Below are 19934 nucleotides of genomic sequence, written 5' to 3' on the forward strand. Positions count from 1 at the left end.
CCCAGTAATTCCCAGAAATTCCAAAAAATCCCAAAAAAATCCCCAAAATTCCCAATAAAACCCAATAATTCCCATTAATTCCCAAATAATTCCCAATAATTCCCAAATAATTCCCAATTCCCAAAAAATACCACAAAATCCCAATAAATCCAAATAATTCCCCATAAATCCCAATAAATCCCAACAATTCCCAATAAATCCCAAAAAATACCCAAAATTCCCAGTAAAACCCAATAATTCCCAAATAATTCTCAGTAATTCCCAGAAATTCCAAAAAAATCCGAAAAAAATCCCCAAAATTCTCGGTAATTCCCAAAAAAATCCCAAATAATTCCCAAAAAATCCCCCCAAAAAATCCCAAAAATTCCCAATAAAACCCAATAATTCCCAATCAATCTGAAAAAATCCCAAAAATTCTCAGTAATTCCCAAAAAAATCCCAAAATATTCCCAAAAATACCCAATAAATCCCAATAATTCCCAAAAAATCCCAAAAATTCTCAGTAATTCCCAAAAATTCCCAAAAAATCCCCCAAAAATCCCAATAAAACCCAATAATTCCAAATAATTCCCAAATAATTCCCAATAATTCCCAAAAAAATCCCAATAAATCCAAATAATTCCAATAAATCCCAATAAATCCCATTAACTCCCAATAAATCCCAAAAGTTCCCAGTAAAACCCAATAATTCCCAAATAATTCCCAGTAATTCCCAGAAATTCCAAAAAAATCCCAAAAAAATCCCCAAAATTCTCGGTAATTCCCAAAAAAATCCCAAATAATTCCCAAAAAATCCCAATAAATCCCAAAAACTCCCAAAAAATCCCCAAAATTCCCAATAAAACCCAATAATTCCCATTAATTCCCAAATAATTCCCAGTAATTCCCAAAAAATCCCAATAAATCCCAATAAAACCCAATAATTCCCCATAAATCCCAATAATTCCCAATAAATCCCAAAAATTCTCAGTAATTCCCAAAAAAATCCCAAAAAATCCCAATAAAATCCCAAAAATTCCCAAATAATTCCCAATAATTCCAAATAATTTCCAATAAAACCCAATAATTCCTAATCAATCTGAAAAAATCCCAAAAATTCTCAGTAATTCCCAAAAAAATCCCCAAATATTCCCAACAATTCCCCAAAAAATCCCAGTAATGCCCAAAAAATCCCAAAAAAATCTCAATAATTCCCAAAAAAATCCCCCAAAAAATCCCCCAAAAAAATCCCAAAAATTCCCCCAAAAAATTCCAGTAATTCCCAAATAATTCCCCAATAATTCCCAAATAATTCCCAGGAATTCCCAACATCCTCCAGCATTCCCCAGGATCCAGCTCCAGCCGGAAAAACGAATCCAAATGAGGCGACGGCTCCCGGAATTCCCAGTTTTCCAAGCGGGATTTTAATGCATAAAAAAATCGGGATGGGCTCCATGAAAATCCAGGAAAACTCCCCCAAAAAAGAAAAAAAATTGGGAATTGTGCCGGGATCCCGGGATCTGGTGGGAAAAAATCCCGGAAAAACGGGATGGGGGATGGAATTTCAGGGAAATGGGGAAGATTCCAGGGAATTCTGGGAATATTTCCCTTGGAAAATTGGGAAAAATCGGGATTTTTATCCCAGATTTCCCCAGAATTCCGATCCCGGAATTGGAGTTGGCGGGAAGGGAAAAATCGGGAATTTGGGATTAAAATCTGGGGTTTAGGGAACAAAAAAAAAATCCATGGAAAAGCTGCCCGGAAGTGGGAAAATCCCAAATATTTGTAGCGGGAAAATCCCGAATTCCCGGCGGGATCCCGGATTCTCCCCGGGGTTGGGAAAGGGGAAGGGAAACTCTGGGAATTCCAGAAAATTCCATAAATAAATATCCATAAATATCCATAAATATCCATAAATATCCTCGGGGCCGGAGCTTTTCCCGGAATTCTGAAGATTTTCCCGGAATTCTGAAGATTTTCCCGGAATTCCGAAGGTTTTCCTGGAATTCTGGAGAGTCCAAATCCATTCCAGTGGCTCCGGGATAATCTGGGAATTCCTTCCCAGGAATCTCGCAATTCCCACAATTCCTAAACCGGGAAAAATCCCCGGAAAACCGGGAAAAAAAACCCAAAAACCGGGAATAACCCTCAGAAAACCGGGAAAAACCCTGGAAAACCGGGAATAAACTCTGGAAAACCATGAAAAAAACTCCAAAAAAATGGGAATAACACTCAGAAAACCGGGAAAAACCCTGGAAAAGTGGGAAAAACCCCAGAAAACCGGGAATGAACCCTGGAAAACTGGGAAAAAGCTCAAAAAAACTGGGAATAAGCCTCAGAAAATCGGGAAAATCCTGGAAAAATCGGGGAAAAGACCCCAGAAATTCAGGAATAACCCCTCAAAAACCGGGAATAACCCCCAGGAAAATGGGAAGAATCCCAAAAGAATCAGGAAAAAATCCAAAAATTGGGAATAAACGCTGGAAAACCAGGAAAAGAAACCCCCCAAAAAATGGGAAAAAATCCCAGAAAACCGGGAAAAAACAGGAAAAACCAAAAAAAATTGGGAATAAGCCCCGAAAAAGCAGGAAAACCCCCCAGAAATCCGGGAATGTTTTCCCTTGGATCAGAGGAGATGGGCAGGGAAAGGAAAAAATCGGGAAAAATTGGGAAAAATTGGGGGAAAATGGGAAAAAATGGAAAAATTGGGGGAAAATGGGGAAAATGGAAAAAAATTGGGGGAAATGGGAAAAAATGAGAAAAAATTAGGAAAAATTGGGAAAATTGGGGAAAAAATGGGAAAAATGGGAGAAATTGGGAAAAATTGGGAAAAATTGGGGAAAAATGGGAAAAAAATGGAAAAATTGGGGGAAATTGGGGAAAATGGAAAAAAAATTGGGGGAAATGGGAAAAAATTGGCAAAAATTAGGAAAAATTGGGAAAGTTGGGGAAAAATCAGGAAAAATGGGGGAAAATTGGGGAAAAATTGGGAAAAATGGGAGAAATTGGGAAAATTGGGAAAAATTGGGGGAAAATGGGAAAAATTGGGAAAAATCAGGAAAAATGGGGGGAAAATGGGAAAAATTGGGGGAAAATGGGGAAAAATGGAAAAAATTGGGAAAAAATTGGGAAAAAATTGGGAAAAATTTGGGGGAAAAATTGGGAAAAAATCAGGAAAAAATTGGAAAAAACCAGGAATTTTTGGGTTTATCCCAGGAATTTTTAGGGAATGTTTTTGAGGAGCGCTGCCCAGAGCCTTGAAGGGGAAAAATCGGGAAAATTGTGAAAAAATCAGGAAAAATTGGGAAAAATTGAAAAAAAAAATCGGGAAAAAATCGGGAAAAAATTGGAAAAAACCTGGAATTTTTGGGTTTTTCCTGGGAATTTTTGGGTTTTTCCCAGGAATTTTGGGGTTTTTCCCGGGAATTTTTAGGGAGTGTTTTTGAGGAGCGCTGCCCAAGCCTTGAAGGGAAAAAAACTGGAAAAAATTGGGGAAAAATCAGGAAAAATTGTGAAAAAAACTTTAAAAAAAATCGGAAAAAAATTGGGGAAGAAACGGGAATTTTGGGGTTTTTTCTGGGAATTTTGGGGTTTTTCCCGGGAATTTTTAGGGGTTGTTTTTGAGGAGAGCAGCACGAGCGCTGCCCAGGGCCTTGAAGGGGAAAAAAATGAGGAAAAATTGCGAAAAAATCAGGAAAAATCAGAAAAAAATGGGGAAAAAAATGAAAAAAAATCGGGGAAAAAATCGGGAATTTTGGGGTTTTTCCTGGGAATTTTTGGGGTTTTCCCAGGAATTCTGGGGTTTTTCCCGGGAATTTTTATGGAGTGTTTTTGAGGAGCACTGCCCAAGCCTTGAAGGGAAAAAAACTGGAAAAAATTGGGGAAAAAATCAGGAAAAAATGTGAAAAAAATGAAAAAAAATCAGAAAAAATCGTGAAAAAATCAGGAAAAATCAGGAAAAAACCGGGAATTTTGGGGTTTTTCCCGGGAATTTTTAGGGAATGTTTTTGAGGAGCGCGGCGCGGGCGCTGCCCAGGGCCTTGAAGGCGTCCTCGCTGCCGGGGGCCGGGCACTTGTCGGGGTGCAGGAGCACGGCCAGGCGCCGATAGGCCTTGCTCACCTCCTCCCTGCGGGGAAAAAACCGGGAATCAGGGAAAAATCCCGGAATTCCCAGCCCTGGGGAGAATTCCGGGGGTTTCCAGAGTGGGGATGGGGGAAAAATCCCGGGATTTTCAGCCCTGGGAATGGTCAGGGGGAAGGGCGGGAAAGGGAAAAAATTGGGAAAAATGGGGAAAAATGGGAATGAATGTGAGGATTTGGGTGGGAATTCCCAAAATTCTCATCCAGAGAATTCCCTGGGGCGTAAAATTTGGGATGAGGGAAAAATCCCGGAATTCCCAGCCCTGGGAATTGGGGGAGAGCGGCAAGAAAAGGAAAATTGGGAAAATTTGGGGGGAAAATTTGGAATAAAAGGAAGGATTTGGGCTGGGATTGTGATCCCGAGAATTCCTGGGGGTGTAAAATTTGGGATGAGGGAAAAATCCCAGAATTCCCAACCCTGGGAATGATCAGGGTGAGGAGCAGGGGAGGGGAAAGTGAGAGAATGGGGAAAAATGGGAAAAATGGGAAAATTTGGGGAAAAATTCGGAATAAAAGGAAAGATTTGGGCTGGAATTGTGATCTTGAGAATTCCTGGGGGTGTAAAATTTGGGATGAGGGAAAAATCCTGGAATTCCCAACCCTGGGAATGGTCAGGGTGGGGGGTGGGAAAAGGGAAAGCAGGAAAATGGGGAAAAATTGGGAAAAATTGGGAAAAAATGGGGAAAATTGGGACTGAATGTGAGGATTTGGGTGGGAATTCTCAGAATTTTCATCCTGAGAATTCCTGGGGGTGTAAAATTTGGGATGAGGAAAAATCCCGGGATTTCCAGCCCTGGGAATGGTCAGGAGGAGGGGCCGGGGGAGGGGAAAGGGGGAAAATGGGGGGAAATGGGAAAAATTGGGAAAAAATTGGGAATTTTGGGGGGAAAATGGGGAAAATTGGGAATGAAAGAAAAGATTTGGGCTGGAATTGGAATCCTGAGAATTCCTGGGGGTTTAAAAGTTGGGATGAGGGAAAAAATCCCGGAATTCCCAACCCTGGGAATGATCAGGGTGAGGAGCAGGGGAGGGGAAAGTGGGAGAATGGGGAAAAATGGGGAAAAATTGGGAAAAATTTGGGAAAATTGGGGAAAAATGAGGAAAAACGGGGAAAATTTGGAATAGAGGGAAGGATTTGGGTGGGAATTTTCATCCGGAGAATTCCCGGGGCTTTAAAATTTGGGATGAAGGAAAAATCCCGGAATTCCCAGCCCTAGAGGGAATTCCGGGGGTTTCCAGAGTGGGGATGGGGGAAAAATCCCGGGATTTTCAGCCCTGGGAACGGTCAGGGGGAAGGGCGGGAAAGGAAAAAAATTGGGAAAATTTGGGAAAAATGGGAATGAATGTGAGGATTTGGGTGGGAATTCCCAAAATTCTCATCCAGAGAATTCCCTGGGGCGTAAAATTTGGGATGAGGGAAAAATCCCGGAATTCCCAGCCCTGGGAATGGGAGGAGAGTGGTGGGAATAGGAAAATTGGGAAAAATGGGGAAAAATTGGGAAAAAATGGGGAAAATTTGGAATAAATGTGAGGATTTGGGTGGGAATTCTCAGAATTTTCATCCTGAGAATTCCTGGGCGTGTAAAATTTGGGATGAGGGAAAAATCCCGGAATTCCCAGCCCTGGGAATGGTCAGGGGGAAGAGTGGGTGAGGGGAAAGTGAGAGAATGGGAAAAATTGGGAAAAATGGGGAAAATCGGGGAAAAATTGGGAAAATTGGGAAAAAATTGGGAAAATTGGGAATGAAAGAAAAGATTTGGGCTGGAATTGTCATCCTGAGAATTCCTGGGGGTTTAAAAGTTGGGATGAGGGAAAAATCCCGGAATTCCAAGCCCTGGGAATGGGAGGAGAGCGGCAGGAATAGGAAAAGTGGGAAAAATTGGGGAAAATGGGGAAAATCGGGAAAGAATTGGGAAAACTGGGAAAAATGGGGAAAATTGGGAATGAAAGTGGGGATTTGGGCTGGGATTGTGATCCTGAGAAATCCTGGGGGTCTAAAATTTGGGATGAGGGAAAAATCCTGGAATTCCCAACCCTGGGAATGGTCAGGATGAGGGGTGGGGGAGGGGAAAGTGGGAGAATGGGGAAAAATGGGGAAAAATTGGGAAAAATTGGGAAAATTGGGGAAAAATGAGGAAAAATGGGGAAAATTTGGAATAGAGGGAAGGATTTGGGTGGGAATTTTCATCCGGAGAATTCCTGGGGGTTTAAAATCTGGGATGAGGGAAAATCCTGGAATTCCAAGCCCTGGGAATGGGAGGAGAGCGGAGGGAAAAGGAAGAGGGAAAAATTGAGAAAAATGGGGAAAAATGAGAAAAAATTGGGAAAATTGGGAATGACTGTGAGGATTTGGGCTGGGATTGTCATCCTGAGAATTCCTGGGGGTGTAAAATTTGGGATGAGGGAAAAATCCCGGAATTCCCAACCCTGGGAATGGTCAGGGTGGGGGGTGGGAAAAGGGAAAGCAGGAAAATGGGGAAAAATGGGGAAAAATTGGGAAAAAATGGGGAAAATTGGGAATAAAGGGAAGGATTTGGGTGGGAATTTTCATGCGGAGAATTCCCGGGGGTTTAAAATTCGGGATGAAGGAAAAATCCCGGCTCCAGCTGGATCTTCCCAAGGGATTTTTAGGGATTTGAGGTCTGGGAAGAGCTCCTGGAATATCCCAGGAACTCGGGAAGGGCGGAGTTGGGAAGGAGTCTGGAATTCCAGGGAAAAAGCGGTCCCGGAGGATGGATTTTCTCTGGGAATTTTTTCCTGAGGAATCGGGATTCGGGAAATTCCAGGATGGTTCAGGAGCTGGGAATGTTCCTTGATCCGGGAGAGCTGCGATCTTCCCACGGAAAAATTCCAGGGATTCGCTGGGAATTCCCAAATCCCAAATCCCTCCCCCTTTTCCCATGGAATTCCCTCCATTCCCAGCCTGGGGTTGGATCCAGCCCCATCCCAAGGGAAGGAATTTTGGGAATTCCCTGGGAATTGGGGACTCCAGGAAGGGTCTCCCTTCCCAGAATTCCATAAAAATCCCTCGGGATGGATCCTGAGCATCCTGGATCCCGGAATCCCGGAATGGCTTCAATAATTCCCAAATAATTCCCAGATAATTCCAGAATAATTCCCAAATAATTCCCAAAAAAATCCAGAATAATTCCCAAATAATTCCCAAATAATTCCCCAATAATTCCAGGTTCATTCCGGATCCAATCCCAGGCTGGGAATGGAGGGAATTCCCTGGGAAAACGGGGAGGGATTTGGGATTTGGGAAGGAATTCCTGGGGTATCCCAAAAAAAACCCAAATCCCAGAAAATCCCTGGATTTCCTTTCCCAGAATTCCATAAAAATCCCTCGGGGATGGATCCTGAGCCTCCTGGATCCCGGAATTCCTTGGGATGGGATCCGTGGGTTCCCAATCCCATCCCCATTCCCACCAATCCCGGGATGTTCCGGCTTTTCCTTGGATGCTCCCAGGAATTCCGGCTTTTCCCATGGGAATTCCATTTCCTGTGGAAATTCCGGGTTTTTCCCACAGGAATTCTGCCTCTCTCCACGGAAATTCCACCTTTTCCTGCAGGAATTCTGCCTTTTCCCGTGGGAATTCCATCTTTTCCCACGGGAATTCCATCTTTTCTCAGGGAATTTCCACCTTTTCCCGTGGGAATCGCACTTTTTTCCGTAGGAATTCCGCCTTTTCCCACCGGAATTCTTCCTCTCCCCGCAGGAATTCCACCTTTTCCTATGGGAATTCCACTTTTTCCTGTGGAAATTCAGCTTTTCCCATGGGAATTTCCACGTTTTCCTATGGGAATTGGACATTTTTCCATGGGAATTTCCACCTTTTCCCCACAGGAATTCCTCCTTTTCCCATGGGAATTTCAGCTTCTCCCGTGGGAATTCCACATTTTCCTGCAGGAATTCCACCTTTTCCCGTGGGAATTCCACCTTTTCCCGTGGGAATTCCGCCTTTTCCCGTGGGAATTCTGCTTTTCCCATGGGAATTCCATCTTTTCCCGTGGGAATTCCGCCTTTTCCTGCAAGAAATTCCTCTCTCCGCGGGAATTCCGCCTCTTCCCGTGGGAATTCCACCTTTTCCCTCGGGATTTCTGCCTTTTCCTGGGGGAATTCCGCCATTTCCAGCAGGAAATTCCTTTTCCCGTGGGAATTCCATCTCTTCCCATGGGAATTCCGCCATTTCCCGTGGGAATTTCACCTGTTCCAGCAGGAAATTCCTTTTCCCTCGGGAATTCCGCCTTTTCCCATGGGAATTCTGCCTCTTCCCATGGGAATTCTGCCTTTTCCTGCAGAAATTCCACCATTTCCTGCAGGAAATTCCTTTTCCCGTGGGAATTCCGTCTCTCCCCGTGGGAATTCCATCTCTTCCCATGGGAATTCTGCCATTTCCCGTGGGAATTCCACCTGTTAAAGCAGGAAATTCCTTTTCCCTCGGGAATTCCGCCTTTATCCCATGGGAATTCTGCTTTTCCCATGGGAATTCCGCTATTTTCTGTGGGAATTCCGCCATTTCCTGCAGGAATTTCACCTCTCCCCGTGGGAATTCCGGCTTTTCCCACGGGAATTCCACCCTTCCCCAAAGGAATTCCATCTTTTCCTTCAGGAATTCCGTCTCTCCCCATGGGAATTCCAGCTTTTCCCATGGGAATTCTGGCTCTCCCCGGGGGAATTCCGGCTTTTCCCCAAAGGAATTCCATCTTTTCCCATGGGAATTCCGCCTTTTCCCATGGGATTTCTGCTTTTCCTGCAGGAATTCCACCTTTTCCCGTGGGATTTCTGCTTTTCCTGCAGGAATTCCACCTTTTCCCATGGGATTTCTGCTTTTCCTGCAGGAATTCCACCTTTTCCCATGGGATTTCTGCTTTTCCCATGGGAATTCCACCTTTTCCCGTGGGAATTCTGCCATTTCCTGCAGGAAACTCCTTTTCCCGTGGGAATTCCGGCTCTTCCCGCGGGAATTCCGTCTCTCCCCGTGGGAATTCCGTCTCCTCCCGCACCTGGTGGCTCCGGGTTTGAGCCCCAGCGTGTCCCAGCTGTCCTTGCTGCTGCGGATCCTGCGGATGGCGTCCGCCTGTTCCCGCGTGAAGCCGATCCCGGCCCCGCCCGCCGGACGCTTCCCGCCGTTCTCGCACAGCTCCAGCAGCGCCGAGTAGAAAGTCTGGGAATTCCGGCATTCCGGAAGGTTCCTGGCCGTCCTTTCCTGCCTGCCCGGCTCCCGCCGTTCCCACCCGGATTCCCGATGGGAATTCCCACCCGGGAAATTCCCTGGATTGATCTCATCCATTCCCCCCATCCCGAACTCCCACCCAGTTCCCAAATCCCCAATCCCCAATTCCCAAATCCCCAATTCCCACATTTCCCAATTCCCAATCCCCATATTCCCAATTCCCAATTCCTCAATCCCCAATTCCCACATCCCCATATTCCCAAATCCCCAATTCCCACATTTCCAACTCCCAATTCCCATCTCCCGCCTTTCCCACCCGGATTCCCGATGGGAATTCCAACACAGGAAATCTCCTGGATTGATCTCATCCATCCCCCCCATCCTGAATTCCCATCCAGTTCCCAAATCCCCAATTCCCAAATCCCCAATTCCCAAATCCCCAATCTCCACATTCCCACATTCCCAATTCCCACATTCCCACATTCCCACATTTCCCAATTCCCAATTCCCATCTCCCGCCTTTCCCACCCAGATTCCCAATGGGAATTCCCACCCGGGAAATTCCCTGGATTGATCTCATCCATCCCCCCCATCCCGAATTCCCACCCAGTTCCCAAATCCCCAATTCCCAAATCCCCAATTCCCACATTCCCATATTCCCAAATCCCCAATTCCCACATTTCCCAATTCCCAATTCCCATCTCCCGCCATTCCCACCCGGATTCCCAATGGGAATTCCCACCCGGGAAATCTCCTGGATTGATCTCATCCATCCCCCCCATCCCAAATTCCCACCCAATTCCCAAATCCCCAATTCCCAATTCCCCAAATCCCCAATTCCCAATTCCCAACTTCCTGTTCCCAACTCCCAGTTCCCAATTCCCATCCCCAATCCCCAATCTCCAACTCCCCATTCCCAACCCCCAACCATTCCGAATCCCAGAATCCCGCTGGGAATTCTGGCCCATTCCCAGCACCTGGAACATCTCCTGGATCCCTCTCATCCTTCCCAGTTCCCAGATTCCCAATTCCCAATCCCCGTTATTCCCAGCACCTGGACCATCTCCTGGATCCCTCTCATCCCAATCCCCAATTCCCAATTCCCATGTTCCCAGATTCCCACATTCCCGCTATTCCCAGCACCTGGAACATCTCCTGGATCCCTCTCATCCCTCCCTTCATCCCAATCCCCAATCCCCAGTTCCCAGCTCCCCGCATTCCCGTTATTCCCAGCACCTGGAACATCTCCTGGATCCCTCTCATCCCAATTCCCAATCCCACATTCCCAGATTCCCGCATTCCCGCCGTCATTCCCGGCACCTGGAACATCTCCTGGATCCCTCTCATCCCAATTCCCAATTCCCACATTCCCACATTCCCACATTCCCCGTCATTCCCGGCACCTGGAACATCTCCTGGATGCCCTCCCAATCCCCAATCCCCTGTTCCCACATTCCCACATTCCCACATTCCCCGTCATTCCCGGCACCTGGAACATCTCCTGGATCCCTCTCATCCCAATTCCCAGATTCCCAGATTCCCGCATTCCCGCCGTCATTCCCGGCACCTGGAACATCTCCTGGATGCCCTCCCCGCTCTGGGCCGAGGTTTCGCAGTAGAGGAACCCGCGGCTCTCGGCCCAGAGCCGCCCCTCGCTCTCGTCCACCGCCCGCGCCCGGCCCGCCTCCACCTGCGCCACGGGAAAACACCGGGAATTACACCGGGAATGACACTGGGAATGACACCAGGAATGGGGCTGGGAACACCGGGAATGACACCGGGAATGACACCGGGAATGGGGCCCTCGCTCTCATCCACCGCCCGCGCCCGGCCCGCCTCCACCTGTGCCACGGGGAATGGGAAACACCGGGAATGACACCGGGAATGACACCAGGAATGGGGCTGGGAACACCGGGAATGGCACCGGGAATGACACCGGGAATGGGGCTGGGAACACCGGGAATGACACCGGGAATGGGCATGGGAACACCGGGAATGACACCGGGAATGAGCATGGGAACACCGGGAATGACACCGGGAATGACACCGGGAATGACACCAGGAATGGGCATGGGAACACCGGGAATGACACCGGGAATGACACCGGGAATGGGCATGGGAACACCGGGAATGACACCAGGAATGGGCATGGGAACACCGGGAATGGCACCAGGAATGACACCGGGAATGACACCGGGAATGGGGCTGGAAAAACACCGGGAATTACACCTGGAATGACACTGGGAATGGGCCTGGGAATGTTGTGGATGGGGGATGGGAGATGGGGGGGGTGCAACAACCCCAGCACCGGGAAAAGTGGGAAAAACAGATCTGGGAATTCTGGGGAAAATCTGGGGAAAAATCCAGGAAAAATCTGGGGAAAAAAAAAATTCTGGGAAAAATCTGGAAAAATCTGGGAAAAATCTGAGAAAAAAATCTGGGAAAAATCTGGGAAAAAACCTGGGAAAAATCCAAGAATTTTGGAAAAAATATGAGAAAAAATCCGGAAAAAAATCTGTGAAAAATCCAGGAATTCTGGGAAAAAATCTGGGAAAAATCCAAGAATTCTGGGAAAAATTTGGGAAAAATCTGGGGAAAATCTGGGCAAAATCCGGGAAAAATCTGGGAAAAATCTGGGGAAAAAACCAAAAATTCTGGGAAAAATCTGGAAAAATCTGGGAAAAATCTGGGAAAAATCTGAGAAAAAATCTGGGAAAAATCCAAGAATTCTGGGAAAAATATGAGAAAAAATCTGTGAAAAATCCAGGAATTCTGGGAAAAAATCTGAGAAAAAATCTGGGAAAAATCCAAGAATTCTGGGAGAAATCTGGGAAAAATCTGGGGAAAATCTGGGGAAAATCCGGGAAAAATCCGGGAAAAATCTGGGGAAAAAACCAAAAATTCTGGGAAAAATCTGGAAAAATCTGAGAAAAAATCTGGGAAAAATCTGAGAAAAAATCTGGGAAAAAATCCAAGAATTCTGGGAAAAATCCAGGAAAAATCTGGGGAAAATCTGGGAAAAATCCAGGAAAAATCCGGGAAAAATCCAGGAAAAATCTGGGGAAAAAAACAAAAATTCTGGGAAAAATCTGCGAAAAATCTGGGGAAAACCTGGGGAAAAAACCAAAAATTCTGGGAAAAATCTGGAAAAATCTGAGAAAAAAATCTGGGAAAAATCTGAGAAAAAATCTGGGAAAAATCCAAGAATTCTGGGAAAAATATGAGAAAAAATCCGGAAAAAAATCTGGGAAAAATCCGGGAATTCTGGGAAAAAATCTGAGAAAAAATCTGGGAAAAATCCAAGAATTCTGGGAAAAATCTGGGAAAAATCCAGGAAAAATCCGGGAAAAATCTGGGAAAAATCTGGGGAAAAAACCAAAAATTCTGGGAAAAATCTGGAAAAATTCTGGGAAAAATCTGAGAAAAATCTGAGAAACATCTGAGGAAAATCTGAGAAAAAATCTGGGAAAAATCCAAGAATTCTGGGAAAAATATGAGAAAAAATCCAGAAAAAAATCTGGGAAAAATCCAAGAATTCTGGGAAAAAATCTGAGAAAAAAATCTGGGAAAACGCCAAGAATTCTGGGAAAAATCTGGGAAAAATCTGAGGAAAATCTGAGAAAAATCTGGGGAAAATCTGAGAAAAATCCGGGAAAAATCCAGGAAAAATCTGGGAAAAATCTGGGAAAAAAACCCAAAAATTCTGGGGAAAATCGGGAAAAATCTGTGAAAAATCTGGAAAAAATCCGGGAAAAATCTGAAAATTTTGGGAAAAATCTGGGAAAAAAACCCAAAAATTCTGGGAAAAATCTGGAAAAAATCCGGGAAAAATCTGGTAAAAATCTGAAAATTCTGGGAAAAATCTGGGAAAAATCCGAGAATTCTGGGAAAAATCCAGGAAAAATACGTGAAAAATACATAAAAAATCCAGGAAAAATCCAGGAAAAATCTAGGAAAAATCTGGGAAAAATCTGAGAATTCTGGGAAAAAAATCTGAGAAAAAATCTGGGAAAAATCCAAGAATTCTAGGAAAAATACAGGAAAAATCTGGGAAAAAAATGGGAGAAATCCGTGAAAAATCCAGGAAAAATCCAGGAAAAATCTGTGGAAAAATCTGAGAAAAAATCTGGGAAAAATCCAAGAATCCTGGGAAAAATATGAGAAAAAATCCGGAAAAAAATCTGGGAAAAATACGGGAATTCTGGGAAAAAAATCTGAGAAAAAATCTGGGAAAAAATCCAAGAATTCTGGGAAAAATCCAGGAAAAATCCGGGAAAAATCTGGGGAAAAAACCAAAAATTCTGGGAAAAATCTGGAAAAATCTGAGAAAAAATCTGGGAAAAAATCTGGAGAAAAATCCAAGAATTCTGGGAAAAATATGAGAAAAATTCTGGGAAAAATCTGAGAAAAATCTGAGAAAAATCTGAGAAACATCTGAGGAAAATCTGAGAAAAAATCTGGGAAAAAATCTAAGAATTCTGGGAAAAATCTGGGAAAAATCTGAGGAAAATCTGAGAAAAATCTGGGGAAAATCTGAGAAAAATCCGGGAAAAATCCAGGAAAAATCCCGGAAAAATCCCAGAAAAATCCCGGAAAAGTCCGGAAAAAATCCAGGAAAATCCTGGGAGAAACCTGGGAAAGCTCGGTGCAATCTGGGTTAATTCCGTGGGAAGGAGCGGGAATGTGTTGGGAATTTCGGGAAGGGGCACCTTGTTGGCGCAGACGACGACGACGACGTTGTCCAGGCTGGCGTGGGGCCCCAGCTCCTGGCGCATCTCGGCCAGCCAGGAATCCAGGGAATCGAAGGATTCCTTGGATCCCACGTCGTAAACCAGCAGCACCCCCTGGGTGTCCTTGTAGAACTCGTTCCGCACCTGCCGAGAGAGCCCGGGCTGGGGATGGAGGGAATCCCGGGAAAAACGACGGGAATCCCGGGAAAAACGACGGGAATTACGGGGAAAAGCAGCAGGAATTACAGGGAAAACCAACAGGAATTCCTGGGGAAAATAAATGGAATTACAGGGAAAAACAGCAGGAATTCCTGGGGAAAATAAATGGAATTACAGGGAAAAACAGCAGGAATTCACAAGGAAAATAAATGGAATTATAGGGAAAAACAGCAGGAATTCCTGGGGAAAATAAATGGAATTACAGGGAAAAACAGCAGGAATTCCTGGGGGAAATAAATGGAATTACGAGGAAAAAAACCAGGAATTCCTGGGGGAAATAAATGGAATTACAGGGAAAAACAGCAGGAATTCCTGGGGAAAATAAATGGAATTACGGGGAAAAACAACACAAATTCCCGGGGAAAAAACAACACAAATCCCGGGAAAAATTCTGGGAAAAAACAACACAAATCCCAGGGAAATAAATGGAATTCTGGGAAAAAAGAACACAAATCCCAGGAAAAACAGAATCCCGGGAAAAATCGCCCCTGGGAAATCTGGGATTTGAGGGAAAAAAATTCCCTGGAAAAATCGGAGCCAAAGGGATGGGAAATGGAGAGGGGGGAGGGGAGGTTTGGGGTTTTTTGGGAATTCCGGGGTCGGAATTCCCAGCGGGAATTGGGGATTTGGGGGAGGAGCTGGTGGATTCCTGGAAAAGCCGGATCGGGCTGGGAATGGGATGGGATTGGGAATCCGTGGATCCCATCCCAAGGAATTCCGGGATTCCGGGATGCTCAGGATCCATCCCGAGGGATTTTTATGGAATTTGGGAAAGGAAATCCAGGGATTTTCTGGGATTTGGGGTTTTTTTGGGATACCCCAGGAATTCCTTCCCAAATTCCCATTTTCTCAGGGAATTCCCTCCATTCCCAGCCTGGGATTGGATCTGGAATGAACCTGCAATTATTCGGGAATTATCTGGGAATCAGCCGGGAATTGTTTGGGAATTACTGGGGAAATATTCAGGAATTATTCGGGAATTATTTGGGAATTGTTTGGGAATTATTTGGGAATTATTCTGGAATTATTTGGGAATTATTGAAGCCATTCCGGGATCCAGGAGGCTCAGGATCCATCCCGGGGGATTTTTATGGAATTCTGGGAAGGGAGACCCTTCCTGGAGTCCCCAATTCCCAGGGAATTCCCAAAATTCCTTCCCTTGGGATGGGGCTGGATCCAACCCCAGGCTGGGAATGGAGGGAATTCCATGGGAAAAACTTGGGAGAAGAAGTTGGGGAAATGCCAGGAAAAGGATTCCCGGTTTTCCGGGGGGAATTTTGGGAATTCTGACCTCGTAGAAGAAGGGGTGTCCGGCCATGTCGAAGATGTTCACCTTGATCTCCCGATCCCGGATCTGCACCCTGGGAAAATCCCGGAATTCCGGGATGGCCCAGCCGGGAAAAAAAATCCCCAGGAATTCCCAGCCCCGATCCGGGCGGGAACCATTCCCAAATTCCGGGGAAAATGGGATTTTCCTCTGGAAAAGCTCTCGGCTGTTCCCTCTCATCCCATCCCGATTTTCCGGGAAGGAATTCCGATCCCGCCCGGCTCCGACCTCCAGGGGCTGCTCCCGGTCCCCTGCTCCCATTCCCAACCCCATTATTCCCAATCCCATTATTCCCAATATTCCATATCCCACTATTCCCAATCCCATTATTCCCAATCCCACTATTCCCATTCCCATTATTCCCAATCCCATTATTCCCAAACCCAATCCCATTATTTCTACTCCCATTCCCATAATGGGAATTATTCCCATTCCAATCCCATTATTCCCAATATTCCCAATCCAAATCCCAGTATTCCCATTGTTCTTCCCATTCCCATTGCATTTTCACCATCCCATTCCCATTCTTCCCATCCCAAATTCCATTCCCCCATTCCCCCATTCCCCCATTCCCACTCCCATTATTCCCAATTCCCATCCCATTCCCAATTCCCATTCCCCTTATTCCCATCCCATCATTTCCATTCCCGCCCCATTCCCGTTCCCAATCCCATTATTCCCATTCCCAAACCCAATCCCATTATTTCTACCCCCATTCCCACCCCATTCCCGTTCCCAACCCCATCCCATTCCCACAATGGGAATTATTCCCATTCCCATGCCAATCCCATTATTCCAGACCCAAACCCAATCCCATTATTCCCAATCTCAATCCCATTATTCCCATCATTCCCGTTCCCATTCCCAACCCCATTCCCAGTCCCATTATTCCCAATCCCAATCCCGTTATTCCCATTGCCCTCCCCATTCCCATCCCATTTTTACCATCCCAATCCCATTATTCCCATTCCCAAACCCAATCCCATTCCCATCATTCCCATTCCCATCCTATCCCATTCCATTCCCATCATTCCCATTCCCATCATTCCCCCCCTTCCCATCCCATTCCCATCCTATCCCATTCCCATCATTCCCATTCCCGCCACATTCCCATTCCCATCCCATTCCCATCATTCCCATTCCCATCATTCCCATCCCATCATTCCCATCCCCACTCCAATCCCATCATTCCCATCATTCCCATTCCCATCATTCCCATTCCCATCCCACCTCATTCCCATAATTCCCATCCCATCCCATTCCATCCCATTCCCATTCCCATCATTCCCATTCCCACATTCCCATTCCCATCATTCCCGTTCCCATTCCCATCCCATCCCGTCATTCCCAATCCCATCATTCCCATCCCATTCCATTCCCATCATTCTCATCCCATCATTCCCATCCCCACTCCAATCCCATCATTCCCATTCCCATCATTCCCATTCCCATCATTCCCACCATTCCCATCATTCCCATCCCCACCCCATTCCCACATTCCCATCCCATTCCCATCCCATTCCCATCCCATTCCCATCCCATCCCATTCCCATCCCATCATTCCCATTCCCATTCCCATCATTCCCACATTCCCATTCCCATCATTCCCATCCCACTTCATTCCCATCCCGTAATTCCCATCCCATCCCATCCCATCCCATTCCCACCCCATTCCCACCATTCCCATTCCCATCATTCCCATTCCCATCATTCCCACATCCCCATTCCCATCATTCCCATTCCCATCATTCCCATTCCCATCATTCCCATCATTCCCATTCCCATCATTCCCATTCCCATCATTCCCACCATTCCCATTCCCATCATTCCCACCATTCCCATCATTCCCACCATTCCCATTCCCACATTCCCCCATTCCCCCAGTCCCACCATTCCCCCATTCCCACATTCCCACCATTCCCATTCCCACCATTCCACATTCCCACATTCCCACATTCCCCCATTCCCATTCCCCCATTCCCACCATTCCCCCATTCCCCCATTCCCATTCCCCCACTCCCACATTCCCACCATTCCCACATTCCCACCATTCCCACATTCCCATCATTCCCACCATTCCCCCATTCCCACATTCCCATTCCCATTCCCACCATTCCCATTCCCACCATTCCCACATTCCCACTCCATTCCCACCATTCCCCCATTCCCACCATTCCCGTTCCCCCATTCCCGCTCTCACTTGGTGACCCCGTAGTCGATGCCGATGGTCGCCAGGTACTTGGGCACGAACCTCTTCTCGCAGTACCGCTTGATGATGCAGCTCTGCCCGGCAGAAAACCGGGAATTCCCGCCGCAATTCCCAGCAATTCCCAGGAATTCCTCGGGAGCCGCATTTCCCGCCAATTCCCAACAATTCCAGGATTTGGGAACGGCGCCTTCCCCCCGTATCAGCGGCAGGCCACGCCCCCTTCCCCGCCAGCCAATCAGAACAGCGCATGCTCCTGAAGCCCCGCCCACCCACCTATCAATCATCTCACTAAGCCACGCCCACCCAGCGGCAACAAGGCTTTGCCGGCTGCTGATTGGCTGCCGCGCGCCAATCACCGCGAAGCGCCCACCCTCCCGCGCTCTTGATTGGTCAATCCAGCTGCCCTTCACCGTCCGCCAGCCAATCGCAGCGCCTCACCTTGCCCACCTCGGCGTTGCCCATGGAGATGACTTTAACCCGTAGCGCCTTGCGCGGCTCCTTCCGCTTGGCTGCGTTCGCCTCCATGGCGGAGCCGCGGCGCCGCGGGCCGGGCCCGGTTCCGGTGCCGGTGCCGGTGCCGGTGCCGTGGGCAGAGGCCGAAGGGAGGCGGCAATGACGGCAAAGCGGCGCTTCCGCCTCAGCCCGGCCGTGCCGCTCGAGTTCTCGCGAGATTAGCGGCGCGGCCGCGGTGGAGCCCCCCAGCTCTCGCCCCACCGCGGGAGATCTCGCGAGATTTAAGGCGGGGGAAAGGTGGAGGGGGTACGGTCCGCCAGGGGGCGCCGAGGGGAGGGCGGGTCACGTGGCCGGGTCACGTGACCGGTGTCATTGTCACTGTCCTTGTCACCGATGTCATTGTCACTGTCCTTGTCATTGTCACTGTCACCTGTCCCAGTTCACTTTTCCTGTTCCCTTTTCCTGTTCCCTTTTTCCTGCGCCTGCTTCCTGTCCCTGGTCCTCCAGCCTTGGCCTCTTGCCCTGTCCCTGTCCCCTGTCCCCTGTCACTCATTCCCTGTCCCCTGTCCCCTGTCCCTCTCCCCTGTCACTCATTCCCTGTCCCCTGTCCCCTGTGCCCTGTCCCCTGTCACTCATTCCCTGTCCCCTCTCCCCTGTCCCCTGTCCCTGTCCCCTGTCACTCATTCCCTGTCCCCTCTCCCCTGTCCCTCTCCCCTGTCCCCTCTCCCCTGTCCCCTGTCCCTTGTCACTCATTCCCTGTCCTCTGTCATTTATTCCTTGTCCTTCTCCCTGTCCCTTTGTCCCTTTTCCCGGAAATCCCGGAATCCTGAAGCAACCCCACAACAAATCCCAGAATCCCAGAATGAATCCCGGAATAAATCCCAGAATGAATCCAGGAATTAATCCCAGAATAAATCCCGCAATCCTGGAATGATTCCTGGAATAAATCCCAGAATGAATCCCAGAGTCCCAGAAAGGATCCCGGAATGAATCCTGGAATAAATTCCACAATAAATCCTGGAATAAATCCTGGAATAAATCCCGGAATGAATCCCGGAATGAATCCTGGAATGGATCCCGGAATGGATCCTGGAATGGATCCCGGAATGGATCCCAGAATGGATCCTGGAATGGATCCCGGAATGGATCTCGGAATGGATCTCGGAATGAATCCCAGAATGAATCCCAGAATGGATCTTGGAATAAATCCTGGAATTAATCCTGGAATGGATCCTGGAATGGATCCTGGAATGGATCCCGGAATGAATCCTGGAATCCCAAAATCCCAGAATGAATCCTGAAATGAATCCCAGAATCCCAGAATGAATCCCCGAATTAATCCCAGAATAAATCCCAGAATGAATCCTGGAAAAAATCCTAGAGTAAATCCCAGAATGAATCCCAGAATCCCAGAATGAATCCCGGAATGAATCCCAGAATCCCGGAATGAATCCTGGAATTAATCTCGGAATGAATCCCAGAATGGATCTCAGAATGGATCCTGTAATGGATCCCAGAATGAATCCTGTAATGGATCCCAGAATGGATCCTGGAATGGATCCCAGAATGAATCCTGGAATGGATCCCGGAATGGATCGCGGAATGAATCCTGAAATGAATCCTCGAATAAATCCTGGAATGGATCCTGTAATGGATCCCGGAATGGATCCTGGAATTAATCCCAGAATGGATCTCGGAAT

At 47.0% G+C, this 19934-nt stretch overlaps 1 protein-coding gene across 1 annotated transcript; it reads right to left on the reverse strand.

The window, feature by feature from the left end:
- Positions 1-3899: 3899 nt before the first annotated feature.
- On the reverse strand, positions 3900-18474 carry DNAJC27 (DnaJ heat shock protein family (Hsp40) member C27). The gene is made up of 7 exons (XM_058834083.1): positions 18220-18474; positions 17773-17855; positions 15537-15606; positions 14006-14170; positions 10864-10986; positions 9127-9287; positions 3900-4106 (listed from the first exon to the last, which is right to left on the reverse strand). The coding sequence occupies exons 1-7, from the start codon at positions 18304-18306 to the stop codon at positions 3974-3976; spliced, it is 822 nt and encodes a 273-aa protein (XP_058690066.1). The 5' UTR covers positions 18307-18474; the 3' UTR covers positions 3900-3973.
- Between the last annotated feature and the right edge of the window lie 1460 nt (positions 18475-19934).

This window comes from Poecile atricapillus, chromosome 3 (assembly GCF_030490865.1).
Source record: "Poecile atricapillus isolate bPoeAtr1 chromosome 3, bPoeAtr1.hap1, whole genome shotgun sequence".
Taxonomy (NCBI): Eukaryota; Metazoa; Chordata; class Aves; order Passeriformes; family Paridae; genus Poecile; species Poecile atricapillus.